Source organism: Stegastes partitus, unplaced genomic scaffold (assembly GCF_000690725.1).
Source record: "Stegastes partitus isolate 25-593 unplaced genomic scaffold, Stegastes_partitus-1.0.2 Scaffold552, whole genome shotgun sequence".
Taxonomy (NCBI): Eukaryota; Metazoa; Chordata; class Actinopteri; family Pomacentridae; genus Stegastes; species Stegastes partitus.
Genome location: NW_007578283.1, coordinates 247315 through 272461, shown reverse-complemented (window position 1 = coordinate 272461; position 25147 = coordinate 247315). Strand labels below are relative to the sequence as shown.

General features: G+C 39.3%; 1 protein-coding gene and 1 long non-coding RNA gene across 3 annotated transcripts in view; both read right to left on the bottom strand.

The window, feature by feature from the left end:
• Window positions 1–2576: 2576 nt before the first annotated feature.
• LOC103362056 (ectonucleotide pyrophosphatase/phosphodiesterase family member 2-like) overlaps window positions 2577–25147 on the bottom strand; it is a 59293-nt gene continuing 36722 nt past the window's right edge. For both annotated transcript variants that reach the window (XM_008288310.1, XM_008288309.1), the window contains exons 23-25: window positions 22456–22588; window positions 20474–20627; window positions 2577–3273 (exon numbers count right to left, since the gene is read on the bottom strand). In XM_008288310.1, coding sequence (XP_008286532.1) covers window positions 3103–3273; window positions 20474–20627; window positions 22456–22588 — 458 coding nt within the window. In that variant the 3' untranslated portion in view covers window positions 2577–3102. The remainder of the gene's footprint in view (window positions 3274–20473; window positions 20628–22455; window positions 22589–25147) is intronic.
• LOC103362055 (uncharacterized) lies at window positions 11092–15057 on the bottom strand. Its single transcript, XR_520437.1, has 3 exons — window positions 14966–15057; window positions 13676–13679; window positions 11092–11101 (listed from the first exon to the last, which is right to left on the bottom strand). It is a non-coding gene; the product is annotated as an uncharacterized LOC103362055 (long non-coding RNA).

The following is a 25147-nucleotide window of genomic DNA, read 5'->3' as shown; positions in this document are numbered from 1 at the left end:
AGCGGTGTATAGAAAATGGATGGATGGACCCTGTTACGGCCACTGGTGCTTGTGTGCCGTCTCGCATCTGGAGTTCTATGGAGTTGTTTTGTTTTGGTTCAGTTAGTTTAACTGACTGTTCGCCTTTGGTTTTATTTGGTTCTTTGATTTTGCAACATCCATCAGCTCAGTTTTCTTGTCTTGTCTCCATTCTTTCATGTTAATAACGTCACTACGTAATGATCCCTTTATCCTATCAATAACATCTGTTTTTCTGTTGAACACAGATGATCCTAAAGAACTGGCTCACAACAGACTCTGTTCTCAATCTGCCTGTTATCACGTCCGGTGAAGTGCGTATTTTGCTGTTTAATGAGTTCCATTTTGTTTGCCACAAGTATTACATGTCTCAGAAAATGAGTGCTAGATCTCAAAGTTGAGGCTGAGACACAACGAAGACTTTGCAGAGGAAGACTAAAGCGCACTTCTTATTCCAAAACCTTTCAACGTGCGGAGGGACCAACGCTTTAGCTTTCTGACACTGAGGAAGATAGTGTTGCAAGGTTAGTCTGTCTGCACGAAATCCGCTGTCCTCATGCTAACAATCAGCTGATTCCTGTACTTTCGGAATGATGCAAAGAGAACCCTGTTGCCACTTTGCAGATGTTGCTGCATGAACACACGTCTTTGGGTTACTCGTCATTTCTCTTCTGCTGGTCGCAGGAGACAGCTGAAGAAAAAAAAGAAAAAAACAACTCAGTTCGACTTGTTGAAAGGTTCCAATTCTTTTTTATTTGAAAGACTACAGGAATAAACATGGCTTCTTCTACACGTTGGCAAGCTTTTATGTCAGTTAACTGACTTTTTATTGATTATTTTCTCTGTTCTACTGATTACTGTGACAGCAAGCTAAGTTAACTCGTCAGTGTGTATTACGAAAGGAACTACCAAACATGAAAAAAATAAAAAAATACAGGTTGTGATGTCTTTATCTGAGTTATAAATGTGAGTGTAGTGTGAGCCTTTTTAGGCCCTGAAACTGAATTAAAGAAAAATCAGTGGTTTTACAGCCTTTGTCTTATTTTGGAGTTAAAGGAGTAATTTTGCAAAAACACTAAAAAGTCTGCAGGAGACAGCTGGTCAACCAATGTCAATAATAATAAGTAAATAGACAATAATGACTTAATTGTATTGCAGAGCTACACTTGCCTTACACCAACCTGGATTAAGAAACAGGATCTCTGCCCTCATGACTTCCTGACGGAGGCAGTTTTCCGAAATGCGTCTCTTTTTTAGTTGTAATGTATGCATCAGCGTTATGACTTTGTTTTTCCATTCCAAGGAATAGATGTTTCCAGTGAAGTTCATGGTGCTCGGTCATGCACACAGGTTTGCATTTTAGGTAAGTGAACCATCCATTTCTCTTCAAATGATGTGGGGTGATGTGATGATGCGTTGGTGTTGGCTGTCACCATGCCGGAAAAAAAAAGAAACTGAAATAACAAAGCCCCAATTTTCCTTTACCAGAGAATCAGTCTCGTCTCCTCCTTTGGAAAAACATCTGTGGAATATTTCCGTCTTTATAGAGCAAACAGGGACAGAGCAGTTACACTGGGTATATGCTGGAACACTAGGTGCTGTTATTATCATGATGCCACGCAATAAATATGATAAACTGTATAAAAACATACGCCTAGATCAGGGGTGTCCGATCCTGGTCCTTGAGGGCCACAATCCTGCATGTTTTAGATGTTCCCCTCTTCCAACACACCTGATTCAAATGATCAGGATCGTTATGCAGAACTTGATGATGAGCTGATTATTTGAATCAGGTGTGTTGGAAGACGGGAACTTCTAAAACATGCAGGACTGAGGCCCTCGACGATCAGGATTGGACACCCCTGGCCTAGATAATCAGCTGTGACAGAGCTATAGGAAAAGAGACATCAGAAGCAGGTGGATGTGGAAACAGAAGGTAAGTTCTTAGACTTTATATGTGCTTATTGTGTTTGGGCTATGTCCAGATTGTGTTGAAAAATTCTCTTTTTTTGAAAATGCACTGTAAAAAAAAAAAAAAAAGCCCAGTCATAAGCCCCTTCACCGTATCACTGACAAATCTTTGTAGGAATCCTGTGATCAACATGCAAGGAGCTTTGCTAGTTTATTTATTTGCCTTTTTAGCTGTCAAATGCTACATTTATACAGCTGACAGAACTCTGGAACCCCCCGATGGTCACACGACTGTCTGTTGTGTGGCTGTCTGCTTTATTATATTGCAAAACAGTTTGACATGTTTGGATTTGGGCTGAAATGTTGAAGCTAAAGCCAAGAAACGATTAGCTTAACATAACCGAAAGACCGTAATCACCAGGAAACAATCAGTCTGGCTCCGTCTGCTGCTCGGGTAGGTGGATTTTGCGACGTTTGGACAGCACCACGCAAGCTGCCCTCCCCTGTTTTGAATCTTAATGCTAAGCTAAGGGAACTGGTGGCTGATTCTGTTTAGCATAAAGATACACAGAGGGTGGAATTTAAGTTAATTTCTCAAAGTTTCAAAATATTCGTTTACAGAACAGCAAAAATTCAACTCTTCCACATTTTTTTAAAGTAATTTTCCAAGTTTTTAATCCAATTTCATGGTTAGCTGAGTTACCTCACAATGACCATATTCCTTAATCCAAGGACTACTAATCGATTTTTAATAAGTGAACAACACACATTTAAAATTTGCTGCGGACAGTCAGTACAAATATGAAGTATAGATCATTTATTGATAAGAAACTAAGACACTGGTGTGTGATGGAGAATGCCTTGTATATACTGTACTCATGAAAAGTGTAGTGGCAGCTGTTAGTCCCTCACCCTGCATCCTATGCTGGCTTATTCTTACACAGATTCTATGGATAATATCGAATATTCCTGTCGTAATCTTCCAAACAAACGCGTCTTTTTAATCTTTTCAATTTTCAGAAGTGTGTCCCCCCTTTTTCCGAGCACTTCTTGGGCAGTTCCTCAGGAGCGGGACGACAGCGATGCACCGTCTGTCCAGCGAGCATGCGGTGAAATTGCAGGACTTCTACAAAAGGCTACATCCTGTATATGTGTGCGTCTGTCTCTGTGCGTCTAGTCGTCACTCTCGAAGGTGTGCAGGTAGGTTTTGAGGGTCAGGGTGTCGGTGTAGGTGAGGTTTGTGGATCTGTAAAGGTCCAGGCCTGCCAGGATCTCCACGTCTCGGACTCGGGCCGTGTGGAGCTTCAACAGGTCTTCCACCCACTGCGACTCTTCCTCTGGGCTCTGCGGAGACACAGATGGGAGGTGGTTATTTACTGATGACACCGTCATTTCCTTGTGCATTTGAAGACTCATTTATTTTTTTTAAGTATATATAGGATGGAAAGTAGGGCTAATAATAGTCCAGTATTGCCTCATCAAAGGACTTTTTAATGATCTGAACCCAAAGCAATTTCTGAAATATGAGACGAAAAAAGCCAAGAACCAGAACTCTGCACGGTTTATTATCTTATTAGGAAAGGAAGTGTTTTTTGTTTCAATGTGAGAGAAAACAAGGAAATGGAGGAAGGCGCTCTGACTTGCATCAAAGGATCGTGTGTGTTTGAGATTAGCAACAGCAGTGTTTGATAAAATGGGGTTTCGTTGTGACCAAGATTTAGATTCCTGACTTTTTGCACACTTCTGTCCCTGCATTGGTCCTTGAATGACTCTGTCAATGGAGCAGTCCCTTTCAAATGAGTGATGGGGCGGTAGATTTTCCACTCTGAGATGGAGCATATATTGGTCTACTTCAGGTTTTTTAATTTCTTGTTTTGAAATTTAAATCCCTACAAATTCGCTTCTTGTAGAGCTCTCCATGAATTCTGTATTCTTTACGCCTTGTTGTTGCTTCTAAAGGCTAAAGGATTCCCACAGATAGGTGGAGTTTACTTAATTACCCAAAACTGTCTATGTAGTTTTGTGTCACGCTTGGAGCTGCAGGCGTTTTTAGCAGCAACAGACTGGCACAATGACAGGTAACTCCCACACTATTACACTTATTAAATGTTACGCAACCGGCAACAGGTCTGGGAAAACAAGAACGTGAACTTGTTTCTGCATATCAGTGTCAATGTTTGAGCCTTGATAAGCTGCTGTGTCGCACTAAATAACCAGGAAAACAGATGAAGTGATTGAGATAAATGCAACATGATTTTGTTGTTTACAGGTACAGTGTCAGTTTATCATGGCAAAGACTCACGACTGGCCAATGTAGATTTTTTTTTTTTTGACTTATTGAATCCTCACATCAGCTCTGCAGAAACAGTTGTCAGGTTCACTGACGATTCATTAGTTTTTGTGTACTTAACACTATAATTTACTGAATGTTATTCATGGTGAATGATTAATTTTGAAAAAGGCTCCAGGTTTGCTGATCTCTGCAATAAAATTAATTTGAACTGACATAATGGGTTAACTCAGGCGGATTATAATAAACTCCTAAAATTCATTAAAACAATTGTGATTGGAAAACATTCTGAGCTAATCAAACAGCTCCATTCAGTCAAATACAACATAAAAAGTACAGCTTTGCAGCAAACATAATCATTTGCTGCAGCACTAAATTGGACACCTGGATGTTGGACTGTGGGTTTCATTGATCCAATTTCTTATTAACATTTTAGAGTAAATTACTTGCTTTGAAAATTCAGTGTAAAAACCGCTCCTGTGCAGGTCTCTGCTTAATGTAAGTGTCTCTGTACTAATGGCGGATACAACATTATACTGCATCACACCATTTACGTGTTTCCAGAAGTGCAGTAACAGTAATGCCGAAACAACTGAAGGCTTCTGATGAAGAGCAGCCGATCATTTTGCCTGTGACTCACTCAGACTCCGTAATGTAAACACTAGAAGGCACAGTTTGAATCATGTAAGCAAAACTTGTAATGACGGGAAAACTTCTTGTCTATTTTGTTTTACAATGGCTCCACACAGCTTCGAGGCATTTGCTTATTTAAAAAGAAAAAAAAAGCACCGGTGACTAAAACAGTTGTTAAATTACAGCAATAGTCGTATGAAAATAGCAACGCCAAAGGCCCTGTTCGCACAACACGCTCACAGATACAAATGCCAACTGATGTCCCATTACAGGAGTGGCAAACTTTATCATTTCCTGGAAACCGAAGGGCGTCACGAGATTTTACTCTTGTGACGCCCTTGAGGCCTTTTAAATTATTCTGCTTTGTACACAAATAAGTGTACACAAATGCACAAACAAAACAGAACCTTCAGCCACCCTGCCTTCAGGCTTTCTGCAACTACAAGGTGTTTCCCAGTCAGTGACACCTGCAGGGAACTTACTCAGTGAGCAACATTTTTTTTTAGCTGCTAATACTGGGTTTCCCAGATGTAGTAATTCGAAAATGTTTGGTTTTCTTTTTCCATTTGAATGTAGGCTTAATCTACTCAAAATATTAGACAGAAATGAATAAATTTAAGTTTGGCTAAAAAGAACTGATCATAGTCTACAGTCAAAGTCTGTTAAAGTGCCTCCAGGTTAATGCTTAAGGTTAAATCTAGATTGCAGGACTTCGATGTAAATGAACGTCCATTACATTCAAGCCAAACAAGGTTACACAATGCTAATTAAGAATATCAGCCAAGGGACGTTCCGATGTGGTTTCAAAGGTCAGAATTGGGTTTGATTGAGGCCTTTTTTTAAACTGATCGGTTTCAGCACAAACCTAAGCCTGATCCTTTGTTTACATCATGTCATAAATGTCATAAAGGGAGAGCACAAAATCAGCACTTCATCAGTAGAATGATCAATCAATAACTGATTACTCAGTGTCACACTTGATATTTATTCTGTGCCGATGTCGCTGTTTTAGTCAACGGACACATGATTTGGACAGGGGCAAAAAAAAAAGAAAAAAACCCACAAAAACTGCTTAGACAAAAAGACAAGAACAAAAATGCAATTCATCCAATAAGTTTTCATTTGAATTTTTCAGTCAGGATGTGGTTCTCCCGGGTCACTCTTTATAACAGTTTCTACAGCAGCCTTTTTTTTGTGTGAAAGAGAGCTTTGACGATAAAGCAGGAACTGTGACAAAGGTTATTCCAGGTAACTGTTGCTACTGACTGCAGAGCAACGTCATTAGTTCCAGCGAGTACAAACACTGCGTTCCTTGTGAGGATGAGACGGGAAACACACACAGGAAACAAACGAGGCCAAAAGGAAATCAGCAGGTCCAACATAATTGACTCAGTTCCCAAAGCTGTCGCTCAGTGTTGTCAATCCTACAATAGCTTTCATTCAGCTCGTGCCTTTGGTCTTTGGTCTCGGCTGGAGCAGCGATGTTTGTGTGTGCTTTTGTCTGCAGGATGTGTGTCCTGCTGTGCTGCAGATGTGCTGACTATACACACAGAGAGAGTTCTGCTGTACTGTCTTTTCCTTAGAGATCAGTCTGGAAAAACCAGTATGACCTTAATGCTGTGAAAGTTAGCGTCTATAGTTTCATCCTGCGTAGAAAAGGAAATGGAAAACAACAGAGGAAATGTACTTGGAAAACCAATTTACAAATGTACTTTCTACATGAAAGTGCGGCTTCAAGTCGAGTCAGATTTACTCAGATTATAAATGTATATATCATATGTACTCACAAAAGTGAGTACACAGGGCCTTGGCAGTCTTATAGCCGAGGCCGTCTTCATGTAGAGCAACAATTGTTTTTTTCAGATCCTTGAGAGTTCTTTGCCACGTTAAACTTCCAGTGACTAGTATGAGAGAGTGTGAGAGCGAAAACGCAAAATTTAACACACCTGCTCCCCATTCACACCTGAGACCTTGTAACACTAACGAGTCACATGACCCAATTTGGACATTTTTGCTAAGGGGTGTATTCACTTTTGTTGCTGGCAGTTTAGACATTAATAGCTGGGTGTTAAGTTATTTTGAGGGGACAGTAAATTCATGCTGTACTACTTCACATTGTAGCAAAGTGTCATTTCTTCAGTGTTGTCCCATGAAAAGATATAATAAAATATTTGCAGCAAAGTGATAGGGTGTTCTCACTTTTGTGACATACTGTATATGCAAACATATTTGAGTTATTTTAACATGTATGCAAATATTCTTTATTAAATATTCAGAATCCAAAACATACACATGATCTCGTGTTAACTAATGATATTACAATCACACTTATAAGGTGGTTGTTTTATTTAATACATTTTTTTCAAAAGAGCTTTTTGACTTGTCATTTTTTGACCCTTTGACCTCGAGCCAACAAAGTCTCCTCATTTGGAGCTTAAAGATGGTATTTTAGAGAAACTAAGCAGTGGGAACTAAGGCAAAGCTGTTGGACAACAGTAGCATCTCCAGGGGAGACGAAGAAGTTAACAATGACATAGCACGCCCTGCACCCACACACTCTCTGTTAAGGTTAAGGAAATACCACACATGTATTTTGCCATCACCCGACCAGTGAGTAATACAAGAGCATCACTGATTTTGCTGCAAAATATAACGTGCAACTGAAGCAAACCTGACACTGATTTCCTTATTTTTCATATCTAACAGGGATGGATGACAAAATTAGCACTTCAGCATGTGACTCAAGTCAAAGGGATGCTCAACAGAATACTATTATTATGGTAACAGAAACAAAGTGTCCAGGAACTGTTTATGTAATTCGATTTTTGTTTTGCCTTGTCTGTTGTCTTTTTGGTTTGTTGCCAGGAAACGTGTAAGTGTATTTGGGCAGTGCGCGGCTCTGTGACACTAACCAAGTCAGGCGCAGTTAAGGAGCCTGAAAATTGCTCAACACCAAAGGCCGCAAATGATGTGCCTATAAAGGGTAAGTGCAGCGTCGAACTGCAGCATCCTTTCACGAGAACCTTTTAGTCTTTTACATGTTTTGTTTTTTGATGGATGTGGGTACTCGCACACACATTAGCAGGTCTTCTTCTCTCATTGGCTCCCTGAGTTTTTTTTTTAAAAGCACAGCTTGTACAGGAAACACATGATTCCCTGCAGAGCACCTCACACTTAAACACTAAAGACAACCAGACAGGAAACCAGCTAGCCATGCCTCCAACGCTCAGAGGAATACCACAACAAAACATGTTCTAGGCTTTCCCTAAAGTGTTTTCTGAAGGAAGCACTGTGTATCTCTGACGCAGATAACTTTGACCTCTGCTCGAAAATAATTTGTCTCTTACTTGCTAAGGATGCCAGCACAACCATCTTTGCAATCTTTTCTGGGAAATAGTTGTCAGATATTCCCAGGTAGACATTCCTCCCATACCTCACCAACATCTATTTGAAGGAGGCTGAGTTCAACCTTTTCCAAACTAAGGAAAAGATCAGTCACCTACTTTATTTATTTTTATTAGCCTTTATTTTAAAAAAGGCCCAATGAGAGTCGATACTCTCTTTTTCATGGGTGCTCTGTAAGCATGACAACAAGCAAAAAACACATTTTTCAGCTATTGCTAAAATGCAGAATAAATACGGAATAGACTACAATGAATAGATATTTGCCACGTCTCAGAATAAATGCAAATCCAGACAATCCAAATAAAACACTCTGTACACATACAGAATAAACAATCATACGTTAGAAAAAGTGTACAAGTTAAAGTTGAAGAAAACAAGTGCGCTCATACTGCTCCATGTTGGACACAAGGGCCTTAAACCTGTCAGATAGGATTAGACCTTGAATCTCAACAGGTTTTGAGCTTTGTTCCAATACTTGGGTGTGTAACATTTAAAGCTTGTTTCCCGATCTCAGTTTTAATGAGTGTGTTTTCAAAGACTATAAAATCTTGGGCCCTAGTTTGAAGAGAAATTGATCTATAATTGAAAAGTTAAGTAAGATATTCAGGTAATTTTCCTAACAATACTTTGTAGAGGGCTGCAAGGTGGCTCAGTGGTTAGCACTGTCGTCTCACAGCAAGAAGGTCCCTGGTTAGTGTCCCGGTGAGGACACCTGGGATCTCTGTGTGGAGTTTGCATGTTCTCCCGTGCAGCGTGGGTTCTCTCCGGGTTCTCTGGCTTCCTCCCACACAGTCCAAAAACATGTTGAGGTTAATTGGTGATTCTAAATTGCTCGTAGGTGTGAATGTGAGTGTGCTTGGTTGTCTGTCTCTAAGTGTGGCCCTGTGATAGACTGGTGACCTGTCCAGGGTGTCCCCTGCCTTCGCCCTGAGTCGGCTGGGATAGACTCCAGCACCCTGTGACCCTGGTGAGGATAAACTGGTGTATAGATAATGGATGGATGGGTGCTTTGTAGAGGAATCAAATGGAAAATAATAAAGTCCATCTGTTTCATTCCTCTCTGTGTATCAAAGTTAATGATTTAAAAGCTTTAAAATGGCTCAGATGGAACTCTACACTGCAGCGTCCTCTAGGTGTAAGGCTGAAAGGAATCAGGGTCTTTCTCCAGCTTTCTGTTTTTTCAGTCTCCTTACAACTATTTCTGTCACTGAATGTGCACCATTTTCCCCCTAATTGAATGTCCTCCTCGTGACAACCGGCGTTACCTGCCTTCTCGTGCAGTCTGATTGGATGTGTGGCAGTTTGAATCAAAGGGTCTTTTTCCTCATAAGTTATGTATGCAATTAGTGTTACTCACTAAAATACGCTGTATACATGCTAAAGCTCCAACAAATGTGTTTAGTGTGCCGATTGTTTAACCGAGATTGACGTTTATTTGTATCATTTCGTGCAGAGCTTAATGTGCTACATGTCGTAATAATGCAATAAAATGAAAGTATTTTAAAGACAAATTAGAGGCAAACATTGTCCTTTCTACTCCAAAGATGTGCTGGTCTTTGGTCAATTTGCAGATTTAGTTCAATGATACAAAATATAATCAACAAATACATTGCAACATAATATTACACATTAAGATAAAACATTATTGATCTTGTAAACTACGCCAGCCACCCTGCAAATAAACTTTACAAACTCGTTAAATTACCTTTACCAGCTCTAACACTAAAGTAATGAACACATAAATGCATCAATAATAACAATCCTTTCTGCAATTTGGATTATAATAGATTAACTAATGCTTGGAACTTTAAATATATTTTGATGCTTATACTCAAATAGTGCTGAGAACTTTTTCCACCTCCAACAACATCATAAAGTATGTATGGAATATAATAAATAATTCTTACAGATAATATTAAATTACACATATTGGGATTTTGAACTGATCTTTGGATTAAAAAAACTATTCAAATTCTCAATTAGATCTGACATCTTATTAACCAAACAGCTGAGGTGATTTCTAAAGGATGCAACACAAACAGTTTAAACTGCTAAAATAAAACCCCTTGTTGTGCACACACCAACTTGTTTTGGCATTATTGCTGAACCCTTGTTACTGCGCTTTGTGTTGTGTTTGGGTTAAAAAAAACAAAAAACTCCCACATTTATAGTTTGTTTTGGTTGTAGGTTGTCGCTGTCATACACACCATGATGACCCACTGAAACTGCCTCTGACTCATAGTTCATTCTGCACATATGACATGTATCACAGAGACTTATGCATACACAAGAGAACAGACTATTGTTGTAAGACTTGAACCCTCAACCCGCTGGTGTTCTGGCATCAGTCCCGGCCTAACAAGAACATGGAAACAGCTGCAAATAACAGAACACATCTGGATAGGGTCACTGTGAGAGGAAAAAATAGAAAGAAAACAACCTCTGTCTGATTCTGCACAAGGAAAACTAAAAATGGACTAAAAATGCAGTCAATTTTGTTGTAAATTGCAGCTTTCCTTCACTGTTTCTCAATTGAAGAAGTTCCCTGAGATAAGACTCTGCATTTTGGAACTCAAGTTAGGGGCATAAACTGGCTTGGCTTTGTGTAACGACTCTGAGAGAGTAAAACAACTTGCTTGTCTGTGTATAAAGTAAATAGTTAATAGCATGTATATCCACATGTAACCACAGACTGTGCTTTAGGTGTTTGTTCCATATCTGACAAACAGTATACAACAAGTTAACTGGTGAGCTTATGGGGTGCTGGTAGACACATTTGATAATGAATTCTTGTCCTTTCATACAGTTCAATCCCTTTATTCCCTTCTGTAATGACTTTGTGTTCTTTTGTTCGAAGCTGCTCTCTCAAAGAGCTGCTTTCATTGTCATACAACAATGACAGCAAAGACCTGTTCTATAACTGGCTGTCCCTTTAAAGATTAATGCTAAGCTAGGCTAAAGTCCAGTCAAGATGAGAACATATTACAGGTCACAAATACTTTTTTATGACTGGGTTACGTGTTTGTTTTTTGGGGTAAATGAAGTATTACATTTGTGCACCTCAGTTGCTGGGAGGTGGTCGGGGTCAACGGTGGGCACAAAAACCCCAGACTTTGAAAATCCCAAGTCCTGTTTGTGTTACAACTAAAGTATTTTTTGTGGACTTTACCAAAAAAAATAACCGCTATTTGTAGGTTTTAATAAACTTGTTGTGTTTTCCAGTTTTAAAAAAATCTCATAAGTAGGTTGGAGGGCTTCAAGAGGCATAGTTGAAAGACTTTCACTCAAGAGATTGAAGCTAATGTTCTGTGTTAGACCAGTCTTTGTTCCACTTACTGCAGTTTAAGTCTTGTTTTCACTCACTGCATGGTTAAATTCAGACTCATGATGTCTATTTGTAACGTTCATAGATTTGTTCATTCATAGGTCTGTTGAACTATGCTGTGTGTTTAAAAAATGTAACGCAAATAATGATACCTTGTGCTTTGAAACGTTTGGTCAAAAGGTCCTAAAAAAGTGGCAGAAGGTGAAGTTTTGGGAATGAGACCAGTTCCCAAAGACTACAAACTTTCCTTGACCTTCGGTAAATGCTCCCAGCCTTAAAAGACAACATGTGAGCATATTTTCTAGGAGACAGTGTCCCTAAAAGCAATTTGCGGTGACATTAAAAAATACTTGCAGGTCTTGTCATGTCCACAAACCAAGATAAAGTGGCTTTCCTGTCTCTTTTATGAAATGTTGCGTCTGCAGGAGACGTGGACATTCATGTGGACACTCTGAGACTTCCCAGGGCTCCGTTTTGCAAACCAGAACTCCTTCATTACTGGCAAAATCTCAGAGAAGAAATGTGAAGATTTTCATTTTGGGTTTACTCTGACTATAAATGCAATCTTTTGTTCTGTCACCATCCCAGACAAGAAGAGGGGTTACATCTGCAAGCAAATGATTGGTCATTCATCTTAATCCAATCTGACTGGGCTTTGTGTCTTAGAATTGGTGCTTCAGGTTTATTTTAAAGTCATTTGTGGCTCTGTGGCCTCCTGACTGACTGAACCTGTGCACACTGAACTGACAAAGCAGAAAACAGCCTGCGGGTCATCTTAATTCCAAACAGATAAAAATACAAACTTTATACTCCTGTACATCGAGCCACTGTTTCGTTCATCTTTCAAAACAACCAATCCCTCTCGCGTTGTAGTAAACATCTGACTTCCTCGAGAGTAAACAGTGGATTCTTTCGGCCACTACAACAATCCTTCCCAAACTTTCAGCCGTTGTGATTGCTGAATATCAGGGTATGAATCAGAATAAAAACCAGATGAAGCTGTGCAATAGTTACTTAAGATGGTGAAAGATTGTAAACTACACAATTTCAGCTAAAAGATGAGGATCATCTGAAATTGTAGTGAAATGACGTGAAAAATTCCAGACTAATCATAGTATTGTAGCTGGTTTACGGAAAAGTACACCAGCTACCCAGCAAATAAACTTGGTAAAGTGTTAAATAACCTTAAACAGCTCTGACACTAAGGTAATGAACACTTATAATAAAAATGAAATTTGCCATTCTGCACTTTGGATTATAGTGTACTGGATTGAGCACTTTTACTTTTGGTAGTTTAGGTCTATTTTGATGCTCATACTTTTACTCAAATAGAAATTTAAATTAGCTTTAAACCTGATCTGAGAACCTTCTACCCCTCTGAAAAGACAGTACATATATATATAAAACATAAAAAAGAATTACAGGTGATATTAAATTTTACATAATGAGGTTTGGACAGCTGTTTGGACAATTAATCTAATTCAAATACTCTTTTTGTTTTGGCCAGATTTTGACATTTTAGAAAACAGTTGAGGTGATCTCTAAAGGATGCAACACACACACAGTTTAAACTGCATTTTTTTCTGTATATAGTCAAGTCCAACAATAACACTTTCATTTGACAAAACACACACACTCCAGCTTTATTCTGCTACAATTCCTGAATGTTGTTGCAGCGCTTTGCGAAGTATTGACAAACTGAGGTACTGACAGATGTAGGCACTGCAGCCTCTGCAGTTACATCTCGCTCAAAAACAGTAAAGAAGTTGCCAAAATATGATTTTCGATCAGCTATTTGGATTTTTCGGGGTGAAATTATGTGATGTTGAAACTCTAGTAGAGGTTGGATTGAAACAAAAGTTGCACAAGATCGACAAAAGACTCTCATCTTCTGTGAACAGTTGTGCTTTCAATGGAAAGCAAGGTTACTTCAGGACAGGAGGCACAAGCCAAACTGTGTGTCCTGAGTTTGCACTGGGTGTTTTTAGTTCTCATCAACTGACAGTGAAACATGATGTGTACGGTAGAAAACAATAGTTGTATAAAGCAGTGACACACCACAGTGTTATGAAAAAGTAAACTCATCCTTTGACTGACCTGTGACCACCACCTCAGTGTGAGTCAGAGTGTAATCCCTCGATTGTGTGACTTATCAAAATGAAATGTCTCCAAAAGTGTATCCCTCTGGTGCTGCTCTGGATGTCTAGGCAGAGCATTCACGTTCCACTTTCATTTTTTTGGCAAAGCAAAACTGGAATCTCATTCCTTATACAGAAAGGAAAGCATCAGTGCTGACACAGAGCTGGAGCAGAAGAACGGTGGTTCCCTTGAGCTTGTTTTGAGATTCTTCTGTGACGCAAACTGAAACCTCGAGCTTCAACCTGTTCCATCAGCAACGTCTGTCTTTATGTCAGTTTGAAGTTAAATATTCTCATTGGAGACCTTAAACCCTGCCGGATGTCTTCCTCTTTACAAAGGCCTCATCTTTATCTATCACAAGATTTCTATATAGTTCCATTAGGACACCGGGATCTTTCTGTGTGAAGTTTGCATGTTCTCCCTGTGCACTAGCAAAGTGCTCTAATCTGTCTGGGAGAGTTGTTTTTTTGTTTTTTTTATTCTTTTCAAATATTTATTTATTATTACTTTTTTCAGTTTCCAGTTATTTGAGAGACTACTGTGAATTTTGCCTTTTCTTTAATGGATGAGTATGAATAACTTTGTGGACGACTGTAGATAATGGATGGATGGAAGAATGTCTTCCAAAAATGGCAACTTGTACATTTAATTAGTCGGAAACTGTGACACTGTGAAAACGGAAAGAATTGTCAGATTTTCAGCGTTCTGATGGTCCTTCGACTAATCTTGTATAGTTTCAGGAACCAAATCTGAGCTTACAATCGTGATATTTCACTAAACTCACTTTATTCTAAATGTCTCATTTAAAATCCTGCCAAAAATGAACTGTGTATAAACAGATTCTGTACAAATCAAATAAAAAACGCTGAGTCACAACAGGGAAGCCATAAATGTTGTGCTGCTTTCTACATCACTGGAGCAGCACGTGTCTTTAAAAACTGATGTCGAAACATCTGTGAGTGTTCACGGCTGACACACTGTTAGTTCTTTCGGGGCTAAAAAAAACCCACCAAAGGCATGTCACATTTTTGCACTCTTTGTTCATACGTTAAGTTTTTCAGCAACAACTGCTTGTTTTGACATTGACACAGTGCAAATGCACAATAGCACAACAGACACCATTAAGGATACATACTATTTTTTTTCAATACAGCAGATTTTGACAATTTGCATGTTTGATTTTTTTTTTTCTTTTTGCTAAACATAAATATGTTTGTCCTCCATTTAAGCCTTCTGTGTCCAACAGACTGGTTTTTCTTCACTGGTAGGGACCCTTCAACACGAAGAAGTGTTTGGAAATCAATGGCAAGTCATTTTCCAAGTGTGGTCGGCAACTTTATCGAGGTTCGTGACACGTGGTGAAGCAGGGCACTGTCAGCATCTGTTTCCCATCATGGCCAGGAGCAGGGCGTCAAATGTGCGAACACGATAAAGACAATGTGAAACTCTAACAAATCACAAAAATGCATGTCTCATCCTTCTCTCCTCTGAACCCCTGACGCCTCATTTGTCATCAGTGCGTACGCATAGATATGTGTGTAGAGCGTGCGTACGAACACTCCTACGCAAAGTATGGAATTTACCAACTTGTACTTATACTCAGGAATGTGCGTAAATATACGCACACCTCTGACCATGCATACGCACATAATCTAGCGGTAGAACGGTGAAACTACAAATGGAAAGTATTCGGGGATTCTGACCACCGACACATTCCAGCGTGAGGTTGGAGACGTATGCGGCATTTCCAGCCACCACTGAGCAGGATCAAGCAGGCAGTGTTGGATGCCATAACTCCCCTGGCCCCAGCCTACATCCAGTCCACTTAGTATGGTTATTAAAACACTTCATCTGTAGTGATCAGGGTTATCCACTGGGTGAACGTTTATTCATTCTCCTCCAGTTGCAGTCGTTTCTCTTTTATAGACTGTGATGCATTTTTTGGCACTGAGCTTAACATCAAACCACTTTTTAAAATTTTTGCCGGCAATCTGTCCTCTGAACAGAAATAACTGCGGTGGTTATCTTGTTCCATGCAGTATTTTTTCTTTCGCTGCTCATCCCAACATTTCACGCACCAAACAATATTTTCTGGTTTGCTTCAACCTCGCTGACAAGTACCTCGATCTCAGTTTCATAAAAGTTCCTCTTTTTCGCCCTTTTGGCCACGATGATGACGACAGGTGAGGGAAAAACAAATCTTCACATGCTTTATAAAGAGGCATGTTGTTGCCCTATATGGTGATTTGGAGGCGTTCCTGAAGGCAACGTGCACGAGCACGGAGGTTAAGAACAAGTGGGATTTATCAACACTGATGTACGTACGACCCCCGTACGCACGTTTGATAAACACAGATTTTTTTTGTACTTACAAACACTCTAAATTTCATGCGTAGGACAGAATTTAGAACCTTTTCTACGCACTGATGATAAATGAGGCCCCTGGATCATTTCTATGTTGTCTCTAAAAAAGAATTGTCAGATTTTTTGACTTTCCAATGGTTCTTGAACCAATCATTAGTGATGAGCCATTCGGTCAGGAAACTTCTAAGCTTAAAATTGTGATATATTTCATCAAAATCCCTTCATTCTTCATGTCTTGGTTAAAAAATCCCTTCTGTGCTGCGGCTGACAGTCACATGACAAAAACTTTTGGATGAACGTCAGGCTGGGTTTATTCAGAGCAGAGATAAGTATGGACACATGTTAAATATGTAGTAAAATAGCTATAGTTTGTCGAGCCAACAGTTTGTTTTTTCACCATTGGTAACACCTGTTTACACTTGGTTCCAGGTTTTTCAAGGGTTTCTAAAATTAAAAATCTAAGAAATTCAACTTGACAAAGATAAATGTTAAAAGTAAAAGATTTAAATTCTACAATCGCCCCAACTTAGACCAACTCAATTTGTTCTAGTGTTCACAAATTGCATGGCCGTCCTGGAATAAACATTTAAAACTTCAGCGCGAACCCAATGAACAGTGGTATGGTGTCTCCCAGCTGTGGGATTGAGTCCAAGTGGAACTCTGAAACTGAAGATAGTGCAGATAAAGTACAGTACCATCTCCTGGAAGTTTTATGATGTTTTTGTTAGCCTAATTCACTCATTGTGGTCTGTGTGCTGGCAGTCATTGTGAGAATAATTCCATCATTAAGTAGATGTTCTTCCACCGAGGAAGGTGTTCTCCACAGACAGCTCTGCAGTTTGTTAGCCTGTTTGAACTTCAGTTTTCTGTTGATTGTAATTATGGCCCTCAAGGGAATCAGTTTTCACAACAAGTACGTGTTATGTCATGTTAATTTCCAACGTGGTTTCTAATTTCATTGCACTTTATATGCAGTTTAAGTAGAATGTGTACAAAACACTTTTCCTATTAATTACCCCTCTAAACCTGAAGCAGTTTCTGGTCTTTTTTTTTTTTTTTCCTGTTGCATTTTTACTCACTGTGGGCTCATTTCTCATTGCAACATAAAGTCCTGCACCTCTATGGAAACAGAACAACCACGACTAGGAGAAAGAAGTCAAAAATGTCTTCTCTGCAGTACACCTGCATTTATAAATGATAAAAAAGAACAAAACAAAAGTGAAAATTCTTGGTTAGCACTGTTGCCTCGCAGAAAGAAGGTCCCTGGTTAGTGTCCCACTGAGGACACCCAGGATCTTTCTGAGTGGAGTTTGCATGTTCTCCCCATGCAGTGTGGGTTCTCTCCGGGTTCTCCAGCTTCCTCCCACAAGGTCCAAAAACATGTTGAGGTTAATTGCTGATTCTAAATTGTCCGTAGATGTGAATGTGAGTGTGCTTGGTTGTCTGTCTCTAAGTGTAGCCCTGTGATAGACTGGTGACCTGTCCAGGGTGTTCCCTGCCTTCACCCTGAGTCAGCTGGGATAGACTCCAGCCCCCCTAGTGAGGATTAAGCGGTTTATAGATAATGAATGGATGGATTTATTGTCATACTTGTCTCGTCTCTGCTCTACCTAAACACAGCTTTTTTTTTTTCACAGAATCTGATTAGAGCACACAGTTTATTCTATGGCAGATTTTTAAGTCAGGCATCTAGAATATAGCAATTTTAATGACATATCACAGTTTTAGAATTAAAACTGAAGATAAAACCTCAAGAATTTACATTGGTAGAATCTTCAGAAGTCATTTCATAGTGACTCGTAGTCATTCTTCAACTCACATAAGCAATCTGTTCAAAAACACTATCAAATGTGACAATCAGTCACATTATACTTACAATATTTGGTCAGATTATGTGTGGAATGTTTCATGAGACAGGCTTTGTTCTCTGTTTAGTCCGTGCTTGTACATTTTTATATAAATCAATCTGGGTTCGCAGGTAGAGCCAGTCTGGCTGTTTGAACTGTTGCATGTGTGGACAGCTGCTGTTCAGGTGTTTGTGCAAGAGGAGTCAGGGCCATGTTGTTGCACAGAGCTGAGTCCGGAAACCAGAAACCGCATGATTAGTTTAAGGACAGTCGGAAAACTGACACTTTTCTTTTTTATTTGCAGACTAACTGTGTAATTATTGTGACATTTGAAGAGCGGTGCTGCTGATGGAGATGAGCTGAGGAATGAAGTTTCCCTTTCCAACACAGCAGGAACTCAAAAAAAATGCTCAGGGGAACCACGGTTCTTCTGCCCCAGCTGTACGTCAGCACTGATGTTTTAGTTTCTGTATAACGGATGTGATTCCAGTCGGTATGATGTCTGCAACCTATTTTCATGTTTGGTTTGCCAGTAAGAGAAAGTGGAACAGTCAGGTCTGCGGAAACACAGAAGTGATGCAGAAAAGTCCCTGATTTTTTGTCAAGTAATTGTTGATGGCAGCCAAGTTTCTATTGGTTGGCCAGGTGCAAAAAGGAGCTCTGAATTTTTATCTTTTTACAGAATCTGGTTAGAGTCCATTATTTATTTTTGGCAGAATTAAATATTTGTGATCAAATATTCCAATCTTAGATTCAGTAGCGTGGATTTGAATCGTTCCTGTGACAAGACTTACGAGAAGAACACACTGAAAACTTGACCTGTTGCTATGAATAGTGAAATAAAAATGTTTTCATGGTGTTTCAGGCACTAAAAAGTTGCACCTTTAACTAAGATTCTTGTTTGAATCCAGGTCAGAGTTTAAAAACGACCAGGACATATTGGAAGTGATTATATATTTTAACATTTGATTGTCGTTTCTGGCTGGGATAGACTCCAGCCCCCCGCGACCCTAGTGAGGATTAAGCGGTGTATAGATAATGGATGGATGGATTGTTGTTTCTTACGTACTCATGTTTGCAGTGCAGCATTTTTCTCCTGCAGCAGCTTGAGATGAAGGAACATTTTTATTAATTTATATAATACTGCAACTAAAGCAATTATTATTTTCATTCTGTGCTCATTTTTGGATTTTTTTCTTGGTGAAGTCATAAATCATTTTCTTTGAGAAATCAAATAGGATGGTTAGAAACACCCAGCTGTAAATGATGTTCCAGATATTGTGTTTTTGTTCAACCAACAGTGTATATTTTTCAGTTTACAATTTTGGGCCAGATTTCAGGATCTGCAGTATTTAACGTTACTGATCAATCAGTAGTCGAAACAATTAATGACTGACAAACCTAAATTTTGTACATTTAAAATTCATCATACTGTAAAAAGTTGTACATATGTTCAACCCTCTGAACCCTTAAAAGGCAAAGCTCTCTGTCTAGAAATCACAGCAGAAACTGTAAAAACAAAGAATCATCCATTTTCGACAGGCCTGTACAACTCATCTGTGATGAAAACTTAAGCTTAGTATCATGATATTTCATCAAAATCACTTGACTCAATTAAAAATGTCCTAAAAATAAATTGTCCGCTGGAACTAAATTCAGTTTCAAAAAAAAAAAAAAATCTGCACTACTCAACACAACCAGAAAGTAATGAGTGACTCAGCTCTGACCAACAGTCAGGTGACAAAGTTTCAGAGACTTTTTGAATGAAGTGGGTTGAAGTGTGTGCACAGAGCAGATCAGATCACGGGAAAAACCACAAAGTCCAACATCTGTAGCATGTCGAGCCATCAGTTTGTTTTTTTCATTATTTATTGGCCATATCTGAAGGCCCTTAAAAAAAAGTTGTATATGTTGATTCTGTTTGTTTTTTTGCTTTTTTTTGTAATTTGTAAAATTAGGAATCACAGATATTCAACTGTTATTTTTATCTTCTTCCTGATTTATGGCATTACAATATAACACATTTTTGAGTTTTTCTGCTTCTAGTCATGGTTGTTCTGTTTCCACTGAGGTGCCCTCAAGCTGACTTTAGTTTTGATGGTCTTCATCTCTAAATTAACTGTTGCTCTGAAGTTCGGTGAAGCGTAAGCATTTAATTCCTCAAAATGGAAATACTCTGACAAAAAAGTAAATGTACTTGAGTAAATGTAATTAGTTACTTCCCCCTTATTGGAGATGAAAGCTGCTTGTTCTGCTCATCTGAGTCCATTACTGGCTGAAGCTGGGACAGTGCTACCCCCTGCTGGGGTGGACTTTTCAACTCACATTGAGGGCTGCAAGGTGGCTCGGTGGTTAATTGGTGATTCTAAATTGTCCGTAGGTGTGACTGTGAGTGTGCTTGGTTGTCTGTCTCTAAGTGTGGCCCTGTGATAGACTGGTGACCTGTCCAGGGTGTCCCCTGCCTTCACCCTGAGTCAGCTGGGATAGACTCCAGCCCCCCACCGTGGATTTAGCGGTGTATAGACAATGGATGGAACTCACATTGCAGGCCTCGCTGTTGTCCGGTCTGTGGGGTAGCAGGAAGGAAAAGACCCTGAGCGCTCCGTCACACTCCTCCACCGTCTGGTTCACTTCCTGGCAGCTCGTTACCACGGTGTAGAAGTGGGTTGGGATGGACGGGCCGTCGGCCGAGAACCTGCAGGAGAGCACCAGCAGAAACACACATAACTGCTTGAAAGTGGTTTTTCACGGGTGTTTGTGTGCTTGAGTACAGAGAAAACACACATATTAACCGACCTGAAACATTCAAATACAACACTGGACATGTGCCTGGGTTTGTTCAGCTACCGTAATTTCCGGACTATAAGCCGCTACTTTTTTCACACGCTTTGAACACTGCGGCTTAAACAATGACGCGACTAATTTACGGATTTTTACAAATTCGCCTCAAGATGAAAGTGACATTGAGAGCGACAACAAAAGAAAGACTAAGGAAGTGTGTGGCGAAGTCATTCTGAAGAACACTGAAGGAGACGACTTTAGTGGTTTTAGTGCGCAGGAGGAAGATGAAGATAGCGGTCAATGACTTTTCCTGGTAGGATGCTGTATTTTTTATTTTCTTAACCAATCCTGTTACAGGCACTGTTCGGGAATAAAAGCATTCACAGTACGTATTTAAATAAAAGTTAAAAAAATCTTTGTGTGTAAATACCTCATGTTACAACGTGGACACCTGCAGCTTTTAGACAAGTGCAGCCTGTATATGTACAAAACCTTTTTTTCTTTTTAAAGTTAGTGGGTGCGGCTTATATTCAGGTGCACTAATAGTGCGGAAATTACAGTAATTAAAAAGATGAAAAAGATAAAAGCCTTTTATATCATGATGTAAATAAGTGAAGGTAACTAGAATACTTGGTTTCAAACCTTTACTAAACAGCATCAACCACCTACCACGAGTAAAACTTCATTTCTTCCTATAAGGATAATAGTTCCACATTTTAACAATTCTTTTTATTAAATATTAAGATATTTGTAAGATTCTATTTCTTATTCAATTATGTTTTTCTCATTTTGACATGAAAGGCTGGTGTGTAATAGAACCAGTCAATGCTAAAAGAGAGAACATTGTTCTGCGGCCTTCCTCTGGTCCCATCACATTTTCATTCACTGTGGGCTCATTTTTGATTGCAATATAAAATCCTGCATCTCCATGGAAACAACACAAGTAGAGGGAATTCAAAAAGATAGTTTTTTGTTATTTTGTGAGAAATGACACAGTTATAATGTCAGAAAATAGGAAAAAAGGCAACAGCAACAAACAAAAAAACAAAACCTGAATTTCTTGGAATCTTTTGCAAAAATTGAAATAATTGGAATACATGACACTGTTGCAAGTGTCTTTACATTCAAAGCATATGTAGTTATTTTCATTTCTAATTTGTCTCCTCTCTGCTTTCAGTAAACACTGCCACTGCAGTTCAACCGAAAAGTTCCAGATTTTCTCTTTGTCACATGATTGTCGGTCATTTAGTTTTTAGATTTTTTAAATTTTTGGAAAAAGTTTAAATGACGTGTAGAATGAAGGGCTTTTCTTTTTTCTTTTTTTCTTTTTTTTTTTTTAAATATCCCAATTTTTATTTTAGATTTGGAGAGACCTACCAGAAAGCTGAAAATCCCATTAATCTTTCTGTTTTGGCAGCCTCTGGTGATGCTAAACTGAGTCATTTTAAAGATACATATATTTTTAAAGATAACGTGCTTTTCAAATCCACTGCTGGACTTTGAAGCAGATACTTTATTTGTACAGCCTCATTTATGATTATAAATGACGTCAGTGTGTGTGTTCTCTCCAGATAAGACTGGAAAATTTCCCACCGTGTGTGTGTGTGTGTGTGTGTGTGTGTGTGTGTCTGGTGATACTGCCCTTTTCACACTGCAGCCACAAACATGAGTGCCGTCACACCGGGCAGCTGCAGGTTTTGTTGTGGCCACAGTGTTATCAGTCGTCACCCCAGTGAACTCACTCTTTTATCTTCTCTGTGGTGTCTCGGAGCCCATCGTAGTTGTAGTCAAAGAGTGGTCCAGAGAGAACGTTGATGCCGTTGTTTTCCTCGGCAAAACGTCTCAGCAGCGTCCCCTGGAGATAACTCCACATTCCTGCATACACACAAGAAATGAAATACTTCTTTAGCAGCTTTAATCAGTGGAGAGGTTTCTCCCTAAAGCCAACAACAGCTTGTACGCGTGTTATTAGGAGCGCAAATGCAATAAAAAGAGGAAAACTCATATTACAGTTTCAGAAATGTGGTGCTAAGATAAAGTATGAAGAATCCCTGAGTTTTTCTGTTGTCACATCTGTTTCACTTCTGTTTCTGTGTTTTACAGGTGTTTGGAAACAAGGAAATGCAAATCTGTCAGTTCAACAGATTTGACAGAACATTTCTCTGATCTTCCTTTTTTTTACTGACTAATCCACTGATTCAGATTTCATACATATTTTCTACAATTACTTGCAATCTAAGAATATCTCTAAGCAGGAAATAAATAAGGAAGCTGAGTCTGCCTTGGTTTCCTGCTTGCCCCTTCACAAGAAGTGTGACTTTTGTGGTGTAGTCACGAGTTCGGCGGTCACGATAATGCAAGTGATTGCAGACGAGCAGCAATTTTTCCAGTTAGACTCAATGTACCCTAACTATCTTGAGCGTATGTTGCCTTAAAGTTATACATGGTTGATTACATGTACATCTTTTTGAACCTCTGACCTTTAATAACAAGTTTAACAAACTCTGACAAAATCCTTCCAATAAAAGCATTGAACCAACCAGGAAGTGCCGGGACACATGCAAAGTCCACGCAGAAGGATCCCGGGTGTCCTCACCAGGACATGAACCAGCGACCTTCTAGCTGCGAGGCAACGATGCTAACCACTGATCCACCTTGCAGTCCACAATCAGACTTAATTTAACTATTGTCTTTGAAAGCTCTGTATAAATATCATACAAGCAATCAATTAACCCTCAGAACCCCAAAACCCAAGCTAGAAAGGCCCGTTGTGTTTAAAAAAAATCACCAAAATGACACCATGTATCCGAGCCGAAAACTGTAAAAACAGAAAATCATGATATTTCAGCAAAATCACCTTAATCTACGTCTCATTTAACGGTTTACTCTAACCATATTCTGTAAAAAAATAAAAAATTCAGTGCTCCTCAGTGCAACCGTAGCACCTAAATGACTACACTTTGACCAAGATAAAAGTATGGGACTTTTCAGTTGACAATATCTAAACATCTTTTTCTCTAGTATCGGTAAAACCTGTGAACTATAAAAAATGTTGCACACATCTCCGTGCTTTTTCAAACTCTGTAGAATTTATATCAACTTTCAATATTTTCCTTTCATGATTTAAGGCATTAAACCTGCACAGAAGACATTTCTAATTTCTCTCTACTTTAGTCATTCTTTCCATAGAGGTGCAGGATTTAATATTACAGGAAAAAATGATTTGCAGTGACTAAAACAGGAGCAAAAAACGCCCAGAAACTGCTTCGAGTTTGAGCAAGATTTTTTCACTAAGGATGGAAAAACAGCTAAATAAAGAAAGAGAGAGATGAGTTAAAAAATTCTAAAGAAGTTCAATTTAACTGAACTCCAAAAACATTGACATTTAAGGAAAAGTACTTTGAGTCCCCAATAAGGAAACTATGATTTGTTTCTATTTGATTTCATTGATGTCATTGCCCACGTTTTCCCTGTTAGTCCTGATGCAGCCAGCCAGATTTAGAACGAATACATTTTCCCGACACTAATCTGTCAACAATGATAAATTATTTTCAGAGAGAGGGAGTCTGTGTTCTGTCCTGATAAGTTCCCTCCCTCTCTCTCTCTGCACATAAACAATCGGTATCAGGCCGCCCTCGCCCAGACCCGACATCAGTGGGCCGCCGCTTTGTCTCATGTGGCACCACTGAATGCCACCGACGTCCAGGAAGAGACAGAATGAAGATTAAAAACAGCCTGCAGAAAAAACCCCACCATTTCACATGTCAGACTCATCACGCTAAAGGCTTGGCGCGTTGCTGCAAACACGTCTTTATTCTGTTGTGGCATGGACAAAAATCCCCAGAGTTCTTCTGAACTCTCTATTGGAACTGTCAAAACATCCTACGCTGAATACATTTCCAGACAAATGCAGACAAAGGGGAAAACAAACACAAACACTGTTACCAAGGCTCATGTCTGTGGCCTTTTTTTTTTTTTTTTTGAAATTTTAAGACGTAAGCTGCCTTTTTTTTTTTTTTTTTTGTCGCAAGAACCGGCTGCTTCTTTATTCTGATGTCTTTTATATGATCCATCCATCCATTATCTATACACCGCTTAATCCTCATTAGGGTCGTGGGGGGGGGGGGCTGGAGTCTATCCCAGCCGACTTAGGGTGAAGGCAGGGGACACCCTGGACAGGTCACCAGTCTATCACAGGGCTACACTTAGAGACAGACAACCAAGCACACTCACATTCACACCTACGGACAATTCAGAATCACCAATTACCCTCAACATGTTTTTGGACTGTGTGGGAGGAAGCCGGAGAACCCGGAGAGAACCCACGCTGCACGGGGAGAACATGCAAACTCCCTTTTATATGATGCCTTGCTGAAGTTAATAATTGGATGTCCTCACAATTTCCTGCACCTGAAAGACTCCTGGCTCCAGACT